At 37.1% G+C, this 19,784-nt stretch overlaps 1 protein-coding gene across 2 annotated transcripts in view; it reads right to left on the reverse strand.

Annotated features, from left to right (window-relative positions):
* Positions 1–19,784, reverse strand: part of Cog5 (component of oligomeric golgi complex 5) — a 203,524-nt gene that overhangs the window by 18,588 nt on the left and 165,152 nt on the right. For both annotated transcript variants that reach the window (XM_090332986.1, XM_090332987.1), the window contains exons 17-18: positions 11,696–11,799; positions 5,365–5,602 (exon numbers count right to left, since the gene is read on the reverse strand). In XM_090332986.1, the coding sequence (XP_090189112.1) occupies positions 5,365–5,602; positions 11,696–11,799 (342 nt within the window). The remainder of the gene's footprint in view (positions 1–5,364; positions 5,603–11,695; positions 11,800–19,784) is intronic.

Genomic DNA, 19,784 nt, shown 5'->3' on the forward strand with positions numbered 1-19,784 from the left:
CCCAGCTCTCTCTTTTAATTTTTTTTTTTTTTGGTATCATGGGGCTTGACCTCTGAACCTGGGCTTTGTCCCTGAGCTCTTCAGCTCAAGGCTACTGCCATACTTTTGAACCATAGCCCTACTTCACATTTTCTAGTGGTTAACTGGAGATAAGAGTCTCACTGCTTTGTAGTGCCCAGACTGGCTTTGAACCAAGATCCCTCAGATCTCAAGCCTCCTGAGTAGCTAGAATTATAGGCATGAGCCATTGCACCTGGCTTCTCTTTTAAATTTTTATCTGTTCTTTGATGAAAGAATTCAGCAAATACTGGTTTTACATGTCTTTTATTTTTTCTTTTGGAAATTCTACTTGTCATTATTTATGGTACCTGTCTTTTATCTACTAAGCACACATGTTTTTGCTTATGTGAACATAAGATCAGAAACTATTTCTCCACTCTTACTATAAATTTGTTCCCTGTCAAAGAATAGTTTAGGCTGCTCTCGAGTAGTATAGCATCATTATCCAAGAAAACCACATGAAAGAAAGTGGAGCTTTTTGTCCTATTGGTCATCCTTATACAATCCTTCAAATGCCCTTGTTATCAGTAAACTACAAAGACTTAATTACTCATTTCAGAAGCATGTTTGAATACCAACTAATGGCCTGACACTGAGCTACATGTTTCACCTTCAAAGAGATCTCAAATTTAGAGAAGAAAAGGACAGTTATTCAAACAATATAATTATCATTCAATAAAATCACAAGGAAAATATATAGATCTACACAAATACACATATGAATATATACACTTGCTTTCTTTTGTTGAATAATAATGACATTGTTTTTATAAATGTACACATAAAATGCCTATTTACATAAAATAATTAGGCAAAATGATTAGAAACCAATAAGAATGTAGAAATGAAGCATTAAGGAGAGTCAGATGGCAACTTCCTTGATATATCATGAGGATCAATAGTGGCCAGATTAATTTCTCTCTTCTAGAGTATAAAACATTGAGTATACACTGTATGTCCTAGATAGAAGTTACGTGATTAGAAAACTCTACCCGATAGAAGAATAAACAAAAAGAACAATCTAAAGAAAGCAAAGGCAAGAATTTTTGTTAACACAAAATAGAACAGTTGTGAGCCAGTTTTCTCAAACTCTAAAGATAGTAGGTAATTCGCTATTCCTGGGGATCTGGAGGGGGCAAGGTATTTCTTGTGTCCAACAGAATATATTTTTAATTTTACAATCAATGCAAAGCAAAATATGTGATTAGCATGTATACTTGACTCATTAATTCCATTTATATAACCTCATTCCTGGTGTGTGCGTGTATGTGTGGGTGTGTCTGTGTGTATCGTTTTCATACACACACTTCGTGATATATTTTTCACAACAAGTTTAGGTCGTTTTTTTCTTCAATTACTCATTCATTGTTTTTAAAGATCAAACTTGATAATCGAAGCCTAATCTTTGAAGAGACTAAATGCTAAAATAATTAAATGGCCAGGAAAGAAGTTACTAGATGAGAGATTATAACCTCAAATGGTTGTATAGCCTATGAAAATTTCTTTACAACACAGCTTCAAAATGGTAACTGTTTAAAATGAATTTTTACCCTAGGGTATCAGAGCTCATTTTCTTCTGTCAGCATTTGATGAAGCAATAAAGGCTAAGCTTTGAAGTACACGGGCATTTATTTCAGAGGAGCTGACTTGGCAATGAACTGTGGACAGAAAACCGGCGTGTGCCAGTGACTCTCCAGCCCTCCTGTTTGGGAAAATGGGCAGTTGAGTGGGATGCATGCATGGTGGACTAATTATTAACTGCTCCTTACACACCTCAGATACTTGGTCAGCCATAGGGCATCTGTGGGTATTGCCAGGGGATTCAGCCCTGACATTGCTCAGGAAAAGTAAAGGATATAGGCATTAGAAAAAAATGAGAATTTTGATGCTATTTTCCTTTCTAGATTTTTATGTTGGGTCAAAGTGTGAGAGATATAAACATATATGATACAGAAACTGCTAGAAGTATCACTAAATAATTCAATGCCAGCTTCAATAATCATTCTTTCCCTCAGAAAAAATAAAGGGGTGTGCAGAGGGAGGGTACTGTAGCTAAGTCTGCAAAGAGGTTCAGAATCAGCAGAACCCCAGGGGCCTTGGGCAAGTGCAGTGCTTTCAGAACTATTGTGTGATTAGTGTAGATACCAAGACCATGTGGTCACAGCAGGGAATTAATTACCTGCAGGAAGCCACCTCATGCCTGTGACCTGATTCCTAAGAGGGCTGTATGTTGGGCTCTTCCCTCACCATCAACCCTCCAGATGGCACTCTGCAACTATTTTCTCTCTCCACACTTGTGCCAGTGAAGACCTGTTCAAATTGTTTATGAATGTCCTTAAAACTAAATCACTTCCTTGCCAGTGGACTTGATGTTAAATAACCTATATTCCCAAATTCATTTTTAATGATCTCTTCCAAGTCTTTTCTCTTTCTGTTGTGCCAGAATACACGGTTTTGGGTTTTTTGTTTTTTTTTTTTTGCAAGCTGTGGGGCTTGAACTCTGGGCCTGGGTGCTGTCCCTGAGCTCTTCAGCTCAAGACTAGCATTCTATCACTGAGCCACAGTGACACTTCTTATTTTCTGGTGTCTACTTGGAGATAAAAGTCACAGGGTCTTTAGTGCCCTGGCTGGCTTTGAACCATGATCCTCAGATTTCAGCCTCCTGAGTAGCTAGGATTACAGGCGTGAGCCATCATGCTCAGCTTGCAGGTCTTTTTAAATCATAAGAATGCCTTATTCAAACCCAGAACCATTTATGTCTTCTTGATTCCAGTGACCCCAGTTGGCTTTGTTTAATTTTGAATAAAAATTGAGAGAACTTACAAAAATGTTAAAAGGCTTTCTAGGGCCGGGAGTTTGGCCTACTGGTAAAGTCCTTGCCTAGCATGTTTGATGCTCTGGGTTCGATTCTTCGGTATTGCATACACTGAAAAAAGCTGGAAATGGTGCTATGGCTGAAGTGGTAGAATGCTGGCCTCGAGGAAAGCCCAAGTACAATGCTCAGTCCCTGAGTTCAGGCTCCAGGACTGGAAAAAAAAAAGGCCTTTCTACTCCTCAGTTGATGTGTGTCATGAATATAAATGTCAGGGCAATGTCATTTAAAGTGCTTTCACTAATCCAGGAAAACATTTCCAATAAGGTAATATTCTGAAAGCTGAGCTACAACACATTATAGCTGTGGTGGCAATAAAATCAAACCCATCCAAAATGAAGACCTCCCAAATGCAAATATAATATTTGGACATTATTTGCTAAAGTTTCTAGTCACAAATATAACGGACATCAACAGCATCTCTACCATCATAGTCCTGTACCCATGACCCGCATAGCACCAGAGCTAGGCCCAGGTAGGTGGCAGGACACACTGAAATTGGGACACACTGCAGAGCAGTGAAACAGGGCACCTGGCACACAGCAGGCAGCAGCCAGGCAGCACTGTGGGCCTGCATCCTGCATCTTGATTCGGAGTACTTGAGAAAGAGACAACAGGGCCTTTATGCTTGCTAGTAATAAGGACTAAAGAACTTTATTAATCTTAAAGGATGAGACTTGGGAAAATTTGGTTTACTGAGTAACTCATCTTAAGAAAAACGGAATGCAAATAAAATTATGAACAATGCGGCTTTTGGAAAGTAGAAGCCTGCCCATGATAGGGAAAGCTCTGCACTTTGATTAAAGGAAAATTTCTTCCCAGTTTTAAAGAAACATACGGGAACAAAGCCTTGAACTAAAAAACTCCAAACAACAAGGCTCTCCTAAAACACTCTCATTTTGGCCAGCTCCTGCTCAGCTGCCACTCTAATTGGACTTGAAGTGCTGCCTCCAGGAAAGTGACTCAAGAACCAGCTGGAACAGAATGCAAATAAGCAAGTGGGGGATGGAGCTCAGGAGAGGAAAGAGAAGAGAAAAAAACAAAGTTAAGGAGGAAAGGGGGAAAGAAAACAGAAACAAATCAGAACAGGTCTTAAGACATTACTGTGGTTTTCTTTCAGTAAGCAGCCTTTTTTTATAACACACAGTAAGAGAAAAGTACGGTGCTATTTATATGTAATTCTGTCTAAGCTGAATTTTACCCACAAAAGAATATAAAATGTAAAGATATCTAAGAATGAGGTTGACAAAAACGTTGAGGCAGTTTAATGGGATCCTTTACTTAAATTCTGTTGTTACCTATGGCTGCTAAATCACATTTCCCAAAGTAATGCTCTTTTTATTTTATGGTCAAGTAGCTTTAGGCACATTATTTGGGTGTAAAAATGACTAATTTTTTGGATAAATTAATATGCAAAGAGCATGGCTCTGAAAACCTTAGATTTGTGTTCTTTGCTTCTTCTGGTCAGAGGGGGACCGCTGTCAAAGTGTGTGACAGCGGTCATCACCATGCATAAACAGCAGACCAGAGTCTTCTGCTAAAGCATGAATTATGAACCAAGATACACACTCCTACACACATAGAGAAATAAATACTGACAGTAACATTTAGCCTTATATACAGGGAAGATCTGGCAAACTGCTATGAAATTCCATCTGAGTAACATTTAGATTAGTAAAGCAAATAGCTATGAAAGGTTTAAAAAAATATTTCACCCTTGACATGTTATATAAACAAGAATCCTGTTTTTTGAATCTTTCAATGAAAGTGTATGCTTAGGGTATTTCTTTGCTTCTGATACTACTGAAGGCTTTTTTTTTTAAATCTGTCCATCAAAACCAAACCAAAACAAAACAAATCCCCAACTTTCTAAAAGCTGATCATAGTTCTACTATTTTAAATTCATTCTCTCTCACAAACAGCAGATAGCTTGGAATGATTTCAAAGCTAGCCATAGTTAAGAAATGTACTCTATGAAATAGAGGGAGCTACCTTCTCCACAAGCAACTCAATGAATTAGAACATAATTCTGGAATGCTGAGATGGCCATCAAGATTACACATGTGGTGGAGCTTTTCTCTTCTTATAACAAGCAGCCCTCTATCTTTGGAAAGTTACTTCAATCTTCCATTTTCAGCAAAATTAAAAAATTACTTTTAACAATATTACTTAGTGGGATGGTAAACAGTGTAAAAATGGGAGATGCTGCTTTATTTTGAAATGAACTGCTTTACCTTAATCTTCAAAGATCAAAGATGATTATTTTGTTAAATCCAAACAAATATAAAATATTAAATTCTTCTCTCTTATTTAACTAGGCAGCTTTAAATGGAACTATTTTTCTTTCTTCTACATATCTTTAAAAACAATGATGGTAGACAGCCTTTTATCTAAAAGTTAACACTAATGCTGAAGCATTTGCACCAATTTACCTGGGCAAAATCAGCAGCAAGTCGCATTTTCCCACCTTCACCAAGAGGTCTTATAAGGCTGGCATTGCGGATAAAAAGTTCAATTGCTCTTTGAGCAATATCTTCTGTGTTGTCGAAGACAAAATCCAAGCATTCAAAGTGTTTAAAGTAGTCACTCATAACTCTAGCAATGAAACCTTGTAGCTCCTTCATGTAGAGAGAACAAGGAACATCAGGCTTTCCTGAGTTGGATAATGACCTGTAAGAGAAAAGAAAACCAGCTATTTTCAGGACCAGTGCACTAAGATGAATTGTTTGATTCTTCCCCTCCCTCTATTATTTCAATCCTGCACAATGATATAAAGGCATCATTTATTTCTTGCTAAGTGTTAAAAAAAAGTATAACAATGTTTAAGTAACAGTCTAAAGACTGTGTTTACATGCTATAAAGATTATTGAAGGCATTTTAAAATCCATTTACCTAAAAGATTAAGAATGAAAAAGACAGCCATCTGTCTGGATGAATCACACGAGTGTACCCTTATAGGCTGGCCTCTCACAGCCCCTCCCAGCCTCACCACTCTCCATCCATTCCCATGTTTTGCCTAGTAAGTGAATGCATCAATAATGGGTCTCGAAATAGCATTTCACATTTTGCGATGGCAGAAAACGCTGCCCTCTCCAAGCAAATTCTTGGCAACAATATCTCTGCTCTTTTGGGATTTAATCAGATCAGCCCAATTGCAGAATTCTGACTGTGGAATTGGTTATATAACAGTACACATGGTATACAATTTTTCCTCCAGATGATGAAGTTTAGAAAGGTTTTAATTTGGATCAGCAGATGATGCCAGCTGATGCTCTATGATATACTATTTATAACTTAGAAATGTTGACAACTGCCCCGTTAAGAATATATTAAAAGAATATGAAATATTTACAGGGAAGAAGTGATGCCAAAATTAGAAATCACCTGATACTGGCTAATAGATGAGATTACTGGCTACACAATCCTGTATTTTTCCCCCCAAAAAACAAATGTTTCCATTTTATGGGAATGACGTAGAGAAACTGATGATGGCTCTGAAGTGAACAATATATATGACTAAAATTCTTAGAGCAAAAGAATGAGGTGAGCTTGAAGATCTTCAAAGATAGTAAATGGTTCCCTTAAATAGTATGCTAACCAGAGGTCAAATATACATAAAGGAAAAATTAGGCTTTTATCCTAGCGGAAGGGGATTCTGCACAGATGTAATAAAAATTGTCCTAACGAAGTCAAGGATATTGCAAGGCCTGTAGTGGAAGAATTCTGTTTTTGAGGTCATTTCTGTATGAAATGCTGCTTGAGAGAAGGGGAGTATTGCTAAAATGATAGCAGTGTTTATTGCTGTCAGATTCAGATCACTGCATGGCCTTTCTTTATTCTGTTTTCATCAGTACAAAGGGATATATTACAAAACAAAACAATTGCCTGGTGCCGGTGGCTCATTCATGCCTGTAATCCTAGCTACTCAGGAGGCTGAGATCTGTGGATTGCAGTTCAAAGCCAGCCCGGGAATGAAAGTCCCTGAGACTCTTATCTCCAATTAACCAAAAGTGGCCAGGTGGGGTGGTTCACATTTGTAATCCTAGCTACTCAGGAGACTGAGATCTGAGGATCGCATTCAAAGTACAGGGCACTAAAGAACCTAAGACTCTTATCTCCAGTTAACCACTAGAAAATGGGAAGTGGTGCTGTGTTGACAGATAGGGTGGTAGCCTTGAGCTGAAGAGCTCAGGGACATCGCTCCAGGCCCAGGGGTAGGGCAGTAGCCTTGAGCTGAAGAGCTCAGGGGCAGTGCTTAGTTAGGCCCAGAGTTCACGCCCCAGGACCAACAAAAATAAAAACCATGAGTGGCACTGTGACTCCAAGAAGTAAAGCACTGGCCTTAAACTGAAGAGCTTAGGGACAGTGCAGAAGCCCGGAGTTCAAGCCCCACAACCAAAAAACAACCAAACAAACAAACTACTAATTTCACCAAAGTTCAATTAAGTATTTGTTTATGTCAAGGTCCTTCAAATGAATACTTTTTTTAAACTCAAATGCTATTTTTTTTGTGCTTGTCACCTGGTTTTATTTTTCTCTTTGCTACTCATAATGGATGAATTCTAAGCAATATTTTAGAATTACATTTCCTGAGTAATTATCTGTTCCTATAGTGATGGTATCAGAAATGGGACATGTATTTTCTTCAGTAGGTCTTTGGTAAGGATGAGACACTGATAACTTAAATCATAGTACAAACTCTGCAATTTGAAAGATAAATGAACTCGAATTCATAGGAGGTGCCACAAAAAGTATACTATTCATGATTTCCCTAACTTGATGCTGTTAAAATGTAGGGTGCTTTTCCTGAGATTATATCCTCTACTCTGAATCATACCTTTCTTATTTAGCAAACAACCATTCCATTTTTATAACTCTTTTTCTTCTCTTCTCTCTCTCTCTCTCTTTTTTTTTTGTCCTGAGGCTTGAACTCAGGTCTGGGTGCTATCCCTGAGCTTTTGCTCAAGGCTAGCACTCTACCACTTGAGCCACAGCGCCACTTCTGGTCTTTTCAAAGTACTTTATTGGGTATTATAGTCTCATAGTCTTTCCAGCCTTGGCTAGCTTTGAACTACTATCCTCAAGTTTCAGCCTCCTGAATAATTAGGATTACAGTGTGAACTGGTGCCCAGCAAGATTCTTAATGTTTCAGAACTCTTAGAAAATTGTATTATACAAGTTGTTCATATATCAGAAAAGTAACAGAATAGTACTTTGGGATAAACAGACAATACAAAGCTAGTGAGATTTGAATAGTTATTATAACAGGAGTTATTAATCAAAGGTAATAAACATAACTAGTACCAACTTCTCGATATACCAAGTAATCTAAGTTATTTGCATTATTTGCAAGAATATCGGATAATTGAATAGAATTTCTAGTCAGACTAATATAGGTGAAGAGTAGTTTTTCTTTTTCTTTTTTTGGCTAGTGAATTCATAGGTTGCTGGTATTTTTTTCATCTTTTTATTTATTTATTCTTATTAAAGAATTTATTAACATGGACTTTTTACATCATATTTCAAATGACATGTTTAACACTTGTCTACTTTGTAACTGGCCAAGAATTTACGCCCTTGTCTATCAATCACTTGTTATAGTAGGTACTAATGGGGAGAGTTTAAAATTAACAAAAATCCCAGCTCCCTGTATCTGCTTAAGGACCTAAGTGACAGTAAATTTGGTCTGGCACGAGCCACATGAACTCATCTGGGCAAGAAAGGAGGGTAAGGCTGTAGTATTAATAAATCAAAACCATATGGACACCTGGCCACGTGGACCCAATAGACTTCATGTACTCACGTAAAGAGGTCTTAATAAATATCTGTGCAGATTCTAAGTATGTTTTCTTGGCATTACATGCCCATGCAGACATTTTAAAAAAGGCTCGTTGGCTAATGACAACTTGCCAATAGGACACAGACTTGAGATCATGTACCTATTGGAAGTTAACTGGACACCTTCACAGGGCATTATGAGGGTCACCAAAGATCAGGTTCCTCAGTCAGACAGGAAAATGCTTTTGCAAACTGAAGTGATATACAGGCTGCACTGGCTTCCTATATAAAAATGACTTTTCTATTCTTTCCAGTCAACTTTCACCTAGATGGAAGAGACCCTATATAGTTTTTTCTCAGTACCTCTACAATGGGCGTCAAGTTTAACAAAGCCTGCAAATCAGCCAGCCTTATGACATAGGTGGACTAGGTCTATTTTCCCACTGGTATGTTCAACTGGCCTGTCTTCATTTCATCTGCTGGCCTGGAGGATACTGCCAAAGGGATGTCTTTCTTAAACGGAGAGGTAAATATGATGCGACAAATTGTCCTGCAAAATAGGACATCTTTAGACAGCCTTACTGTAGCCTAAGGAGAAATCTGCACAGTGGTAAAAAGTTAATTGCTGGAGATTCCCTTCTTGAATACTTGTTTGTTAATCATGTCATCTGAAATATGATGTAAAAATCAATGTTAATATAAAGTCTTTAAAAATAAAAAGATTAGGAACAATGCCTGGCCCTGAGTTTGATCCCAGGACTGGCACACACAAAAAAAGTTAATTGCTATATATAATTCTGCTGTTAGCTTTTATAAGCTCCTTACCTATGGGTCTCTGGAACCACTTGGTTAAACATTGCTATTTTTCTTTTTGATACTAGTGTGGGCAATATTGATCTGTAGTTCCTTATATTGTTTCTGTATGTTTTTTACTCCAGTTTGGCGTAAAAAAAACTGCTCCTAATGACAGCTGAGCCTGGCAATCCCACAACTAAATTTCTCTTGACACTCCTTGTTAAGATAAGACCAAGCCTTCAGATCTCGGGCTAGGAAGGGCTACATCCTGGCTCGGCTTGAAGCAGTTACAGAGATGGATCTTCGTCCACCAACTTAAGATCAAAGGACTGAAGTAATTTTTTTTTTTTAATGAGGCAGGATAGATTGAAAAAAACAGGCATGGAAAAACAGTGGTAAGAAGAACAGATCCCTTGAGTGTAGAGACCTCACGCAGGAGGATGCTTAGAGACCAAAGCCTGTCTGCCCGAGAAACTCTAACCTTATTGAAAGACATCTGATTACCATACATCATCATCTTGGTACAATGGCCCAACCATCAAAAAGAGGATTCTATAGTAGTAAAAGGAAATCGTGCAGCGGCTGCCACTGCCTGAGAAACTGCCTTAAAACCAGTGGGGCCCATACGAATTTTATTGGCTATTCTAGACTCCAGTGCGCTATCCAAGTCAAAAGTCTCAGAGGAGGCACTCCAGGAAAGCATTGGGAGATAAATTTCACTGAAGTCAGGCCCTCTACCTTAGATTAACTTGATGCTTCCTTTCTTAAATTTCTGTGGAACTTACAGGCAACAAAGCAGGAAGCACATAGGCAGGCCAGGGGACACTGCCCAGCCTAGATCCAGTCCATCCCTTCCGGCCCGGAGTTGCCATTTAGATCAACAAGTTCGTAAAAGATGGTCTGACTCCCATCCTCCAGACCATTCCCACCAGGCTCAACCACATGCAGCTAAAATCTGCTAATTCACGATGGAAGTACAAGTTTTGGGGAAACATGTGCCCGCTCACAGTTGCCCAACTTCTCAAAATGTGGTGTCTCTGCATCTCACAATGAAACTCCCATATAACATTTTCTATTCATTTAGTCCACTCTGCTCATTAATAATTAACAATGACTGCCTTGGTCAGATTTTATAGCATCTGACTTAAAGTCTATTTTTTCTGATTGAAAAAAAAAATCATTACCATTGTTTTCTTTTCGTTTCAGGAAAAGTGAGGTGATTCATATTTATGGGACATTCATTTGGTCTTTTATATCTTGTTATGCTTTATCAGATGCAACAGTGTAATCTTTGCACTACTCTGAGGGATTGCCTTAAGAGTGTTCGTCCAGTTAATTACAATGACTTATTTGAAAAGCAGAAAATAATATATTCAAAGCAGAAAATAATATATTCAAACAAATTGCATAAACATGGATAAAGCCTACGTAAAATCAAGTATTTTAGAAAAAAAATTGAAATATATTATCCATTCTTATTGTGATTAGAAATTTTATAAACTCAACAATATTTCATTATGAAGATAGAACTGACAAAAAACAAAAACTCTCCAGCTACCTTCCACCCTGCTCCCCACCTAAGACCCTACTTAAGGGCCTCCACCACAGCACCCATTATGCCTCACTGTCTCCTGACTCTCCTCAGCAAACCATGGCATCCATCTTCAACTTTCCATTAAAGATGATCTGTTGTGTTTGCTTTCTGCTTGTTTATTCTAATATCTTTATGACTCAGTTTCCTAACACGGGAGAAGGAGGAGGGAGGAGAGAAAGGAGAGAGAGAGGGGGAGAAGGAGGAAAAGGAGGAGGAAGAGGAGAAGGAACAGAAGGAAGAGGGGGGGAGGAGGAGGAAAGAGGAGGAGGAAGAGAGAAAGGAGGAGGAGCAGAAAGATGAGAAGAGGAAAAAGAGAACAAAAGGCAGTAAAAGCCAGGTGTGGTGGCTCATGTCCTAGCCACTCAGGAGGCTGAGATCTGAGGATCACAGTCTGGGCCCTAAAGTCCTTGAGATTCTTATCTTCAATTAACCACCAGAAAACCAAAGGTAGCACTGTGGCTCAAGGGGCAGGGCAGTAGCCTTGAGCTGAAGAGCTCAGGGACAGCCTCCAGGCCCAGAATTCAAATCCCATTACCGCAGGGGGGCAGGTAGTGGGGGACAGCAGTAAAAACTAAATTTTCAATCAAATGTTATACCCAGAAAAATCTTCTTGGTGCATGGTGATGATTATGGCCTCTATCGCATCTCCCACAGAAGTCAGTAAGGGCTGCACAGCATTCCCCATAAGAGCATGAATCGTCTGACAAGGAAAAACAAAGAAGGCAATGCAAAAATCAGAGAAACAAGCACAAAGAAATCTGAAGAAATTGTAAGACTTTGACTAACAGTTTTCATTTTCTATCAAATGCAGACTATACATAGTTTAACTCAGCAGAGGTCTGCTTGTCTCCCTAGTCACAGTCAGTAATCACTGCTAGAGCTTAAAATATGTGGAACATAGCAATGGAAATTTCAACTCCTCCACTTCTCTCAATTTTTTCAAAAGGTTTCATGGTAAAATGAGCCCACAGAGAAAAGGAGATATGTAAGGGAGAAGTAGTTCTACCTACAAAGTGAAGAACAAATGAAAATAAGTTTTTGTTTGTGAAAAGAATGAAGCAAGAACAAAAGTAATCTTTAACAATTGCAACATTATCATGTGCTTTTAACCAGAGTGAATATAATAAGCACACTGGTGTTTCTCACAGAATGGAACAATTAGGAATTTCACAAATTAGCTTTCTGTTGTGAGTTCTATATCAGAGACTCTCAACTATGGGCAGTTTTACTCCCCAGCAAACATATGGCAATGTTGGGATACATTTTTATTGTCACAATCAGAAAGGAGACAAAAGTGTGCTGCTAACATATAGCAAGAGAAGAGAAGATATTGCCAAATTTCTTATACAACAGATCCCGTGACAAGAATTACCTAACCTAATCTAAAATGTAGACACTTCTGAGAATAAAAAACTGTTCCACAGTGAGATGCAATTATTAGTTAATTTAAGACACTAGGCCTTAATCAGTAAATTTCTAAATGTCATTTGTAACCTTTAAACTGTGGTAAAAACAAAATACTATAGATAGGAATGGATGTGTATGCCTTGGTGAGTTTGTCTACTGATCACTGACAAAACATCAAAATAATACAAGTAGTCTGAATGTTCTAGGACTGTAATAGGACTTATATTTTATGCTGACAATATATGAAAAATAAAAAGGTGCTGGATTGGGGGCATGACTTAAGTTGTAAGTGCTTGCATAAAGTTGTAAGTGCATAAAGACCTGGAGTCAATCCTCAGCATCCTCAAATGAATAAACGAGTGAATGAATGAATGAATGAATGAATGAAAAAGGGAATAATACACAAATAAAACTAAACAAAAATAACATTTGCTACTCAAATTTCTCTACTGTTTCAAAGGTAGGAAGCAAGTAAAAAGCATGGGGCTGGGAGCACATCAAAGGCATAGGAGTCTAGGGAAAGTTAATGCTTTTGGGGGAATTGCAAGGCACTCAGTATACAGAGACTGTTAAGTATGGCCAATGTATAAGCGAGAAAAGCAGCAGGAGATGTATTCTGTGTAGTCTTCAGAGGAAGGAACTAGGGAATCAACTGTAAATTTAAACAATAAAAAAGTGATAAAAATTTCAATTTGGAAAAAGAAGATCATATTGGAGAGTAGCCTAAGTGAATTAAAGAAAAGAGAACAACCATGAGGACACTGCAGAAGTATAGTTGTGAAATGAGTTCCTGAAGCAAATTAAGGCAGTTAGGAACAGAAATGAGGAGATAGTAGAACTTGGTAATTAGATCTGGACTGTATGAAATGAAGATTTCAAAGTACACATTTTTTTTCTTTAATAGTTCAAAGGTACTGTTATATAAACGTAGAAATACTAGAGGTTGATTTGGGTTGAGGACAGACAAAAAAAAAATCATGAAGAGCTAGCTCAGTTAGAAACGTAAGTCATAGACAGAAAGGTTAGAAGAGACCTTAGAATATGGTAAGAATAAACAGACAAGGTTTCAAAAAGGAAGAGCAGGTTTTTAATTTATATACAGCAAGAGTAACTCATATTCTACAAAGAGCTATGGAAAAAATATCAAAAATAAACACTTATCATGGGGTTTAGGAGACAAGAAAACACAGAGGTATGAGGTTTAACCTGTGGCAACAACCAGAACAAGGTGCTTCCCATGTTTTCTATCTCTGTGTCATCTCATAATGCTCAGCAAGGGTGACTATCGTCAGTGTGGGTCAAGGCTGAGTTGTTAGAACCCACAGGACAGCCAGGTATTGATGGCTCATGCCTATAATCCTAGCTACTCAGAAGGCCAAGATCTGAGGATTGCAGTTTGAAGCCAGCCTTTGGAAATAAAGTCAATGAGTCTCTAATCTCCAATTAAGCACTAAAAAAAGCTGGAAATGGAGCTTGGGGTCAAGTGGTAAAGTACTACTCGCCTTTTTGTCTTAAGCAATAAAGCACAAGGACAGCACCCAGGCCCTGAGTTCAAGATTGAGGACAGACAAAACAAACAAAACCCAACACCAACATCATCGCAACTACCAATAACAAAAACTTAGGAGAAAAAATAACAAAAACTATACTATCTTTTAGAATAAAGGCACAGGCATAAGGGCTGAGAGTTTGGACTAGTAGTAGAGTGCTTGCCTAGCATGCACAAAGATTTGGGTTCGATTCCTCAGTACCACATACATAGAAAAAGCCAGAAGTGGTGCTGTAGCTCAGAGGGTAGAGTTCTAGCCTTGAGAAAGCCAAAGCACAGTGCTCAGGCCAAGAATGAGCCAAGACTGGCAAAAAAAAAAAAAAAAGACACAGGCATAGAAAACCTGGGCCAGTCAGAGCTGCTACAAAGTGAGAGGGGAAGCAAAGAAGGACAGAATAGAATGTTTAATTCTGTGTTTAAATTCAACAGTAGTCTTATGAAGACTCCTAAAACATGCATGTTAGCATAAACTGAAGGTGATTTTTTAGCGAAAAGTTAGGCAATAGACACAAACAGTGAAATGATCCAGACTCAAGGATTCTCAGAAAAAAATCTTAGGGAGTTTTTGTTTTGTTTTGTTACCTTTCCCAGGGATTGAACTCATGGGCCTGGCTTAGGCTACTGCTCTACCAAGTTAGCCACATCTCTACTTCCAGCTTTTCTGTAGTTAATTGGAGATAAGAGTTTCATGGACTTTCTTGCCTAGGCTGCTTTTGAATTTTGATCCTCAGTTCTCTGTCCCCTGAATAGCTGGGATTACACAGCATCAGCAACTGGTGTCCGGCTAATTTTTTTTTTTTTTAATGAAGCAAACGCTACTTGAACTGAATTTTCCTACTCTGTTTCAAAAGTAGGGAACAAGCAAGAAGGGTAAGGTAATAATTGAAATAAAATCTCAGCTAAATGATTTAAACTAAAAAACAAGTAACTAGGAATTTAAATTAACAACGTTAAGGTACCTGAAATTTAAAAGCTTATTGGATAGGCTAAACAAAAGAACTGAGATAATAAAGGGAAAAGTCAATGAACCAAAAATGGAGAAATCTATATCTTCAGAAGAGAAAAAAAGACTGAAAAATAATTGAACTTGCAAAGCAATGTCAAATGTATACTATATTGGTAAACTGGAAATCTATAAGTAGCCAGAAAATTATTAGCAAGAAAAAAAGGCCTTAACATCCCCAAAGTAGCAAAAAGCATAAAATTTATAAATTTTGAGATAAATGGAAAATCCCAAGTAGGGTAATTTTGAAGAGGCATACCAACCTACCTTAAACATAAAAGGTTAATTAATATCAGATAGTTACTTAATAAGGTAAATTAATATTAAAACAATGAAAAGTAAATATTAGAGAGATATTTCATAATATAAATGCATATTTATCACAAAGGTATAAAAATGATGAATATGTAAGTAACCAATGCTCAATAACAGAACTAGTAACAGTGTCAAAATTGAGACAAGAACTGACAGAATTAAAGAGTGAAACAGTCAAGTTCGTAACCTAATATTTCTAATTGAGTGAGGATAAATGCACATAATATTGACATTTCTGTGCCATGAGGGAATTGTGTCTTTAAATGTGCATTTTGTAAGAAAAAGATCTAAATCTTGTAAAGAAAGTAAAGCATATCAAGGTAAAAGGAAGGAAAATTTTAGAAAGATACAAGTGAAAATCAATGAAATAGGAAACTAAAACAAAAGAAAATAAAAGTTAGGGTACTTTTTAAATCAGCAATGATAAAATATTAGCTTGATGAGATCATAATACCAAAAAATTTTTTTAGATTCAAATATTTAATGTAAAGACATTTTCTTCATTTCTTTCTTTCTTTCTCTCTGTTTTTTTAAATTTAATTTTATTTTATTTTGCCTGTCCTGGGCTTGGGCTCAGAGCCTGAGCACTGTCCTTGGACCTTCTCAAGGCTTAGCATTCTACCACTTGAGCCTCAGCACCACTTCCGGCTTTTTTCTATGTATGTGGTACCGAGGAATCAAACCTGGGTCTTTGTGCATGCTAGGCAAGCACTCTACCACTAGGCCAAACTCCCGGCCCATGTTTGGTTTTTTAATCAAAGATTTTACTAACATTGATTTTTACATCATATATACCAAAAGATTTTTTTTTTTTGCCAGTCCTGGGCTTGAGCTCAGGGCTGAGCACTGTCCTTGGACTTTCTCAAGGCTAGAGCTCTACCACTTGAGCCTCAGCACCACTTTCGGCTTTTTTCTATGTATGTGGTACCGAGGAATCGAACCCGGGTCTTCATGCATGCTAGGCAAGCACTTTAACCACTAGGCCAAATTCCTGGCTCTACCAAAAGATTTTTAAAAAGCTATTGCTATATATAGGCCCTAAGACACCAACGGGTGAATATTATGCGCATTATTAGGGCATAAATTCCTTTAAACTCAGCAGCAAATATCAATTTCTTTTTTACTACAAGAACAAGAGATAATCTAAAGAGCTCTTTACCCATTAAACAATTACATATTTAGTTATAAGCCTTCTATAGATGGATAGACTAATGATTTCTACTAAACATAGGGACAACTATAAATTCTACATCAACTCTTACAGAAGATGGAAAAAAATTCTAAACTCACTTATTATGGTCAATATTAACTATAAAAAGATAACACAGGACATGAAAATCTATACTTATGAGCAGAAAGGTATGAATCCCTAAAAAAATAAGTAAATCAGGGCCGGGAGTTTGGCCTAGTGATAAGAGTGCTTGCCTAATTTGCACGAAGACCCAGGTTTGATTCCTTGGTACCACCTATGTAGAAAAAGCTGGAAGCGGTATTGTAGCTCAAGTGGCAGGGTGTTAGCCTTGAGAAAAGCCCAAAGACAGAACTCAGGCCCTGAGTTCAAGCCCCACAACTAGCCAAAAAAAAGAAAAAAGTAAATCAAACATAGGAATGAATTAAAAGGATATTTCATGAACAAGTTTACATATGTGATATAAGTTATTGCAATATACTTCATTAACAGAAGAACAAAAGAGTAAGACCCACATAATTATTTCAAAATTAAAGAAAAAATTTGATGAAGGACTATTTATAACTAAAAAGTGCTAGCAAATTAAAAATAAAAGGAAATCTATTAAATCTAATAAAGACCACCTTAAAAAATCCATTACAATTATACTTAGTAAAATAAAAACTTCTTTCTTCCAAGTCAAAAACAAATCAACAAGATTCTACTCTTTCAGTTCTATTCAATACTAAAGTTTCTAGCCAGTGAACAAGATATTTTTTAAAAAGCCATAAAGTTCAAAAGGAAAAAATAAAATATTGGCCGAGAGTTTGGCCTAGTGGTAGAGAGTGCTTGCCCAGCATGCACGAAGACCTGGGTTCGATTCCTCGGTACCACATACATAGAAAAAAGCCAGACGTGGTGCTGAGGCTCAAGTGGTAGAAAGTCCAAGGACAGTGCTCAGGCCCTGAGCGCAAGCCCAGGACTGGCCAAAATAAATAAATAAATAAAATAAAATATTCTGGATTTGCATTTCTGATGGCTCACACGGAACCATGGATGAGTCTTCCTACTTAGGGAAATGTTAAACAGGAAGAGAAGAAACTACCTCAAAGAGTCTTCATGTCAAGGATGGGCAAAGATAACAACTATCACAAGAAAGAAACAAAAGAGGAGGGATTATATTTCATATACTCTTTATAAACAGCAAAGTTTGTTAGGCATTTCAAAAAGATTTACCTAAAATAGTCTATAATACATAAATATAAGAGCCTCAACACTCTGGAATATTCCTTTGTATAGAACACCAAGCCTACACAGTAAGACAGCAATGAATCACGGCATGAACAAATTCAACACTGCTATCCCTATTTGTACAACACAATGTCTATAAAAATGATCAGAATTACTGGGCCAAGGTTTAAATGCCTTTTATAATCGTGGTACTTATAATAAAATGATTCCAAATGTATACTCAATTATGAATTTGTTACATATCAGATACAATGATGAACCTCTAGCTTAAAGTTTAAAGCTAGGTTCTCATAGGCCTATGCTTGTAATCCCAGATACTCAGGAAGTTGAGATCTGAAAATGAAGGTTTAAAGCTCCTCCGGGCAGGAAAATCTGTAAGATGTTTCAGTTGACCACCCAAAACCCAGAAGCAGAGGTGTGGCTTAAGTGGTAAAGTTCTAACTTTGTGCACCAAAGCTGAGGGACAGTACCTAAGTGCTGAGTTCAAGCCCCACACTGGCACAAAACTAAATAAAAATTTTAAAGCAGTTTAATTTTGGATAAAATTTCAACAGGATAAAGAAAAGATTATTATATATTTATAACATATTGTTCTGATTTTATTATTTTCTCTTTTTCTTTAGTCTTTGCTAACTGGGAAGGTTGGTCTGCCAAGCCTAGAGTAAATTAGAGTTGTGTATTGTTCAAAGAAGGTGGGTTGAGCAATTAGGATGAGGGGAGTGAGTGAGTTCTGGGGCAGCCTTCTCTACATAGACTTGTCTACACCTGCAATCCTAATATTTCAGAAACAGCGATGAAGAGGATTGTGTTTTAAGGGTAGCCATGAGAAACAGTCATAGTAAACTAAGGAACTGACCATGGTGTTTTGTACTTGTAGGTGGGAAGCTGTAGTAGTAGAATTATAATCTAGGACTGACTCCTGGCAAAAGTGCAAGACCCTACCTGGAAATTAACTGAAGCAAAAAAGGCCTAAGGGTATGGCTCAAGAGAGTGCCTGCTCAGGAAATGGGAAGCCATGAGTTCAAAACCCTTTTACTTAAAGGAAAAAAAGGTATAATAATACAGATTTAGAGAATTCATTTTAAATCTGAAGAGTATTTTTGTTTTAAAATTTTCCAGGTAATTTTTACCATCAGGCAAAGTGAAAAGGCACACTGTCTTAACTTACAGAATTGACTACAGGCTATGATCACTAGGCCCCAAAACTTAATGTAGTAAGTCATTATCAGAGTGTTTTAATAAGTAATAGATTAGGGTTGAAAATATTATATGTACCTCACCAAATAAGATTAAGCCTTATTTTCTTAAGTTTTTATGTCAATTAGAAAAACAGTACAGAGTATATTTTCTATATATGAATTACATGTAGTATATATATTTTTAATGCTTATCAAGAATATATGGGCTGGTAAAATAAAATATACTTATTTGGGGAAACAATAAAAACTACTGCATAACTACTGCTAGAAGATAGAAAGAAAATGTGTAAACTATGTAAAACAAGACTATTCACTGCCTATAACCAAGCATTTAAAAAACTCTTAGGTCTGTCAAACTGAGCCACCAGTAGAGTATAATTATAATCATTGACTAATATGTTACTTCTTACTAAAAATTATTTTATTATGGCAGCTTTCAAATATTTAATCACAATGAGATGACCACACTGGGAGAAAGAAAAGAGTACAGAAAAAACATTCAGGTGTATCTCTACTATACTGGGGCAAAACAAGACTATCTTCTAATCACACTTAAACCTCCTGAGTGTAGGAAATGCAGGTGTAAGCCACCACACCTGATCAAAGACTATTCTTAATTTTAGTCCTCGTTTATCCTGAAACAGTTTACTATGTAGACTAGATCTTGAACTTGCTATATAGCCTAGGCTAGCCTAAAGTTTTTAGTCAAATCCATTCACATGTGGATTTAGTTGTGTTACATTTTGCAGTTAAATCCCTACCCACTAAATTACAGGCAGTATTTGTATTTGGC

Source organism: Megascapheus bottae, chromosome 5, assembly GCF_031878675.1.
Source record: "Megascapheus bottae isolate mThoBot1 chromosome 5, mThoBot2.hap1, whole genome shotgun sequence".
In the NCBI taxonomy this organism is placed as follows: Eukaryota; Metazoa; Chordata; class Mammalia; order Rodentia; family Geomyidae; genus Megascapheus; species Megascapheus bottae.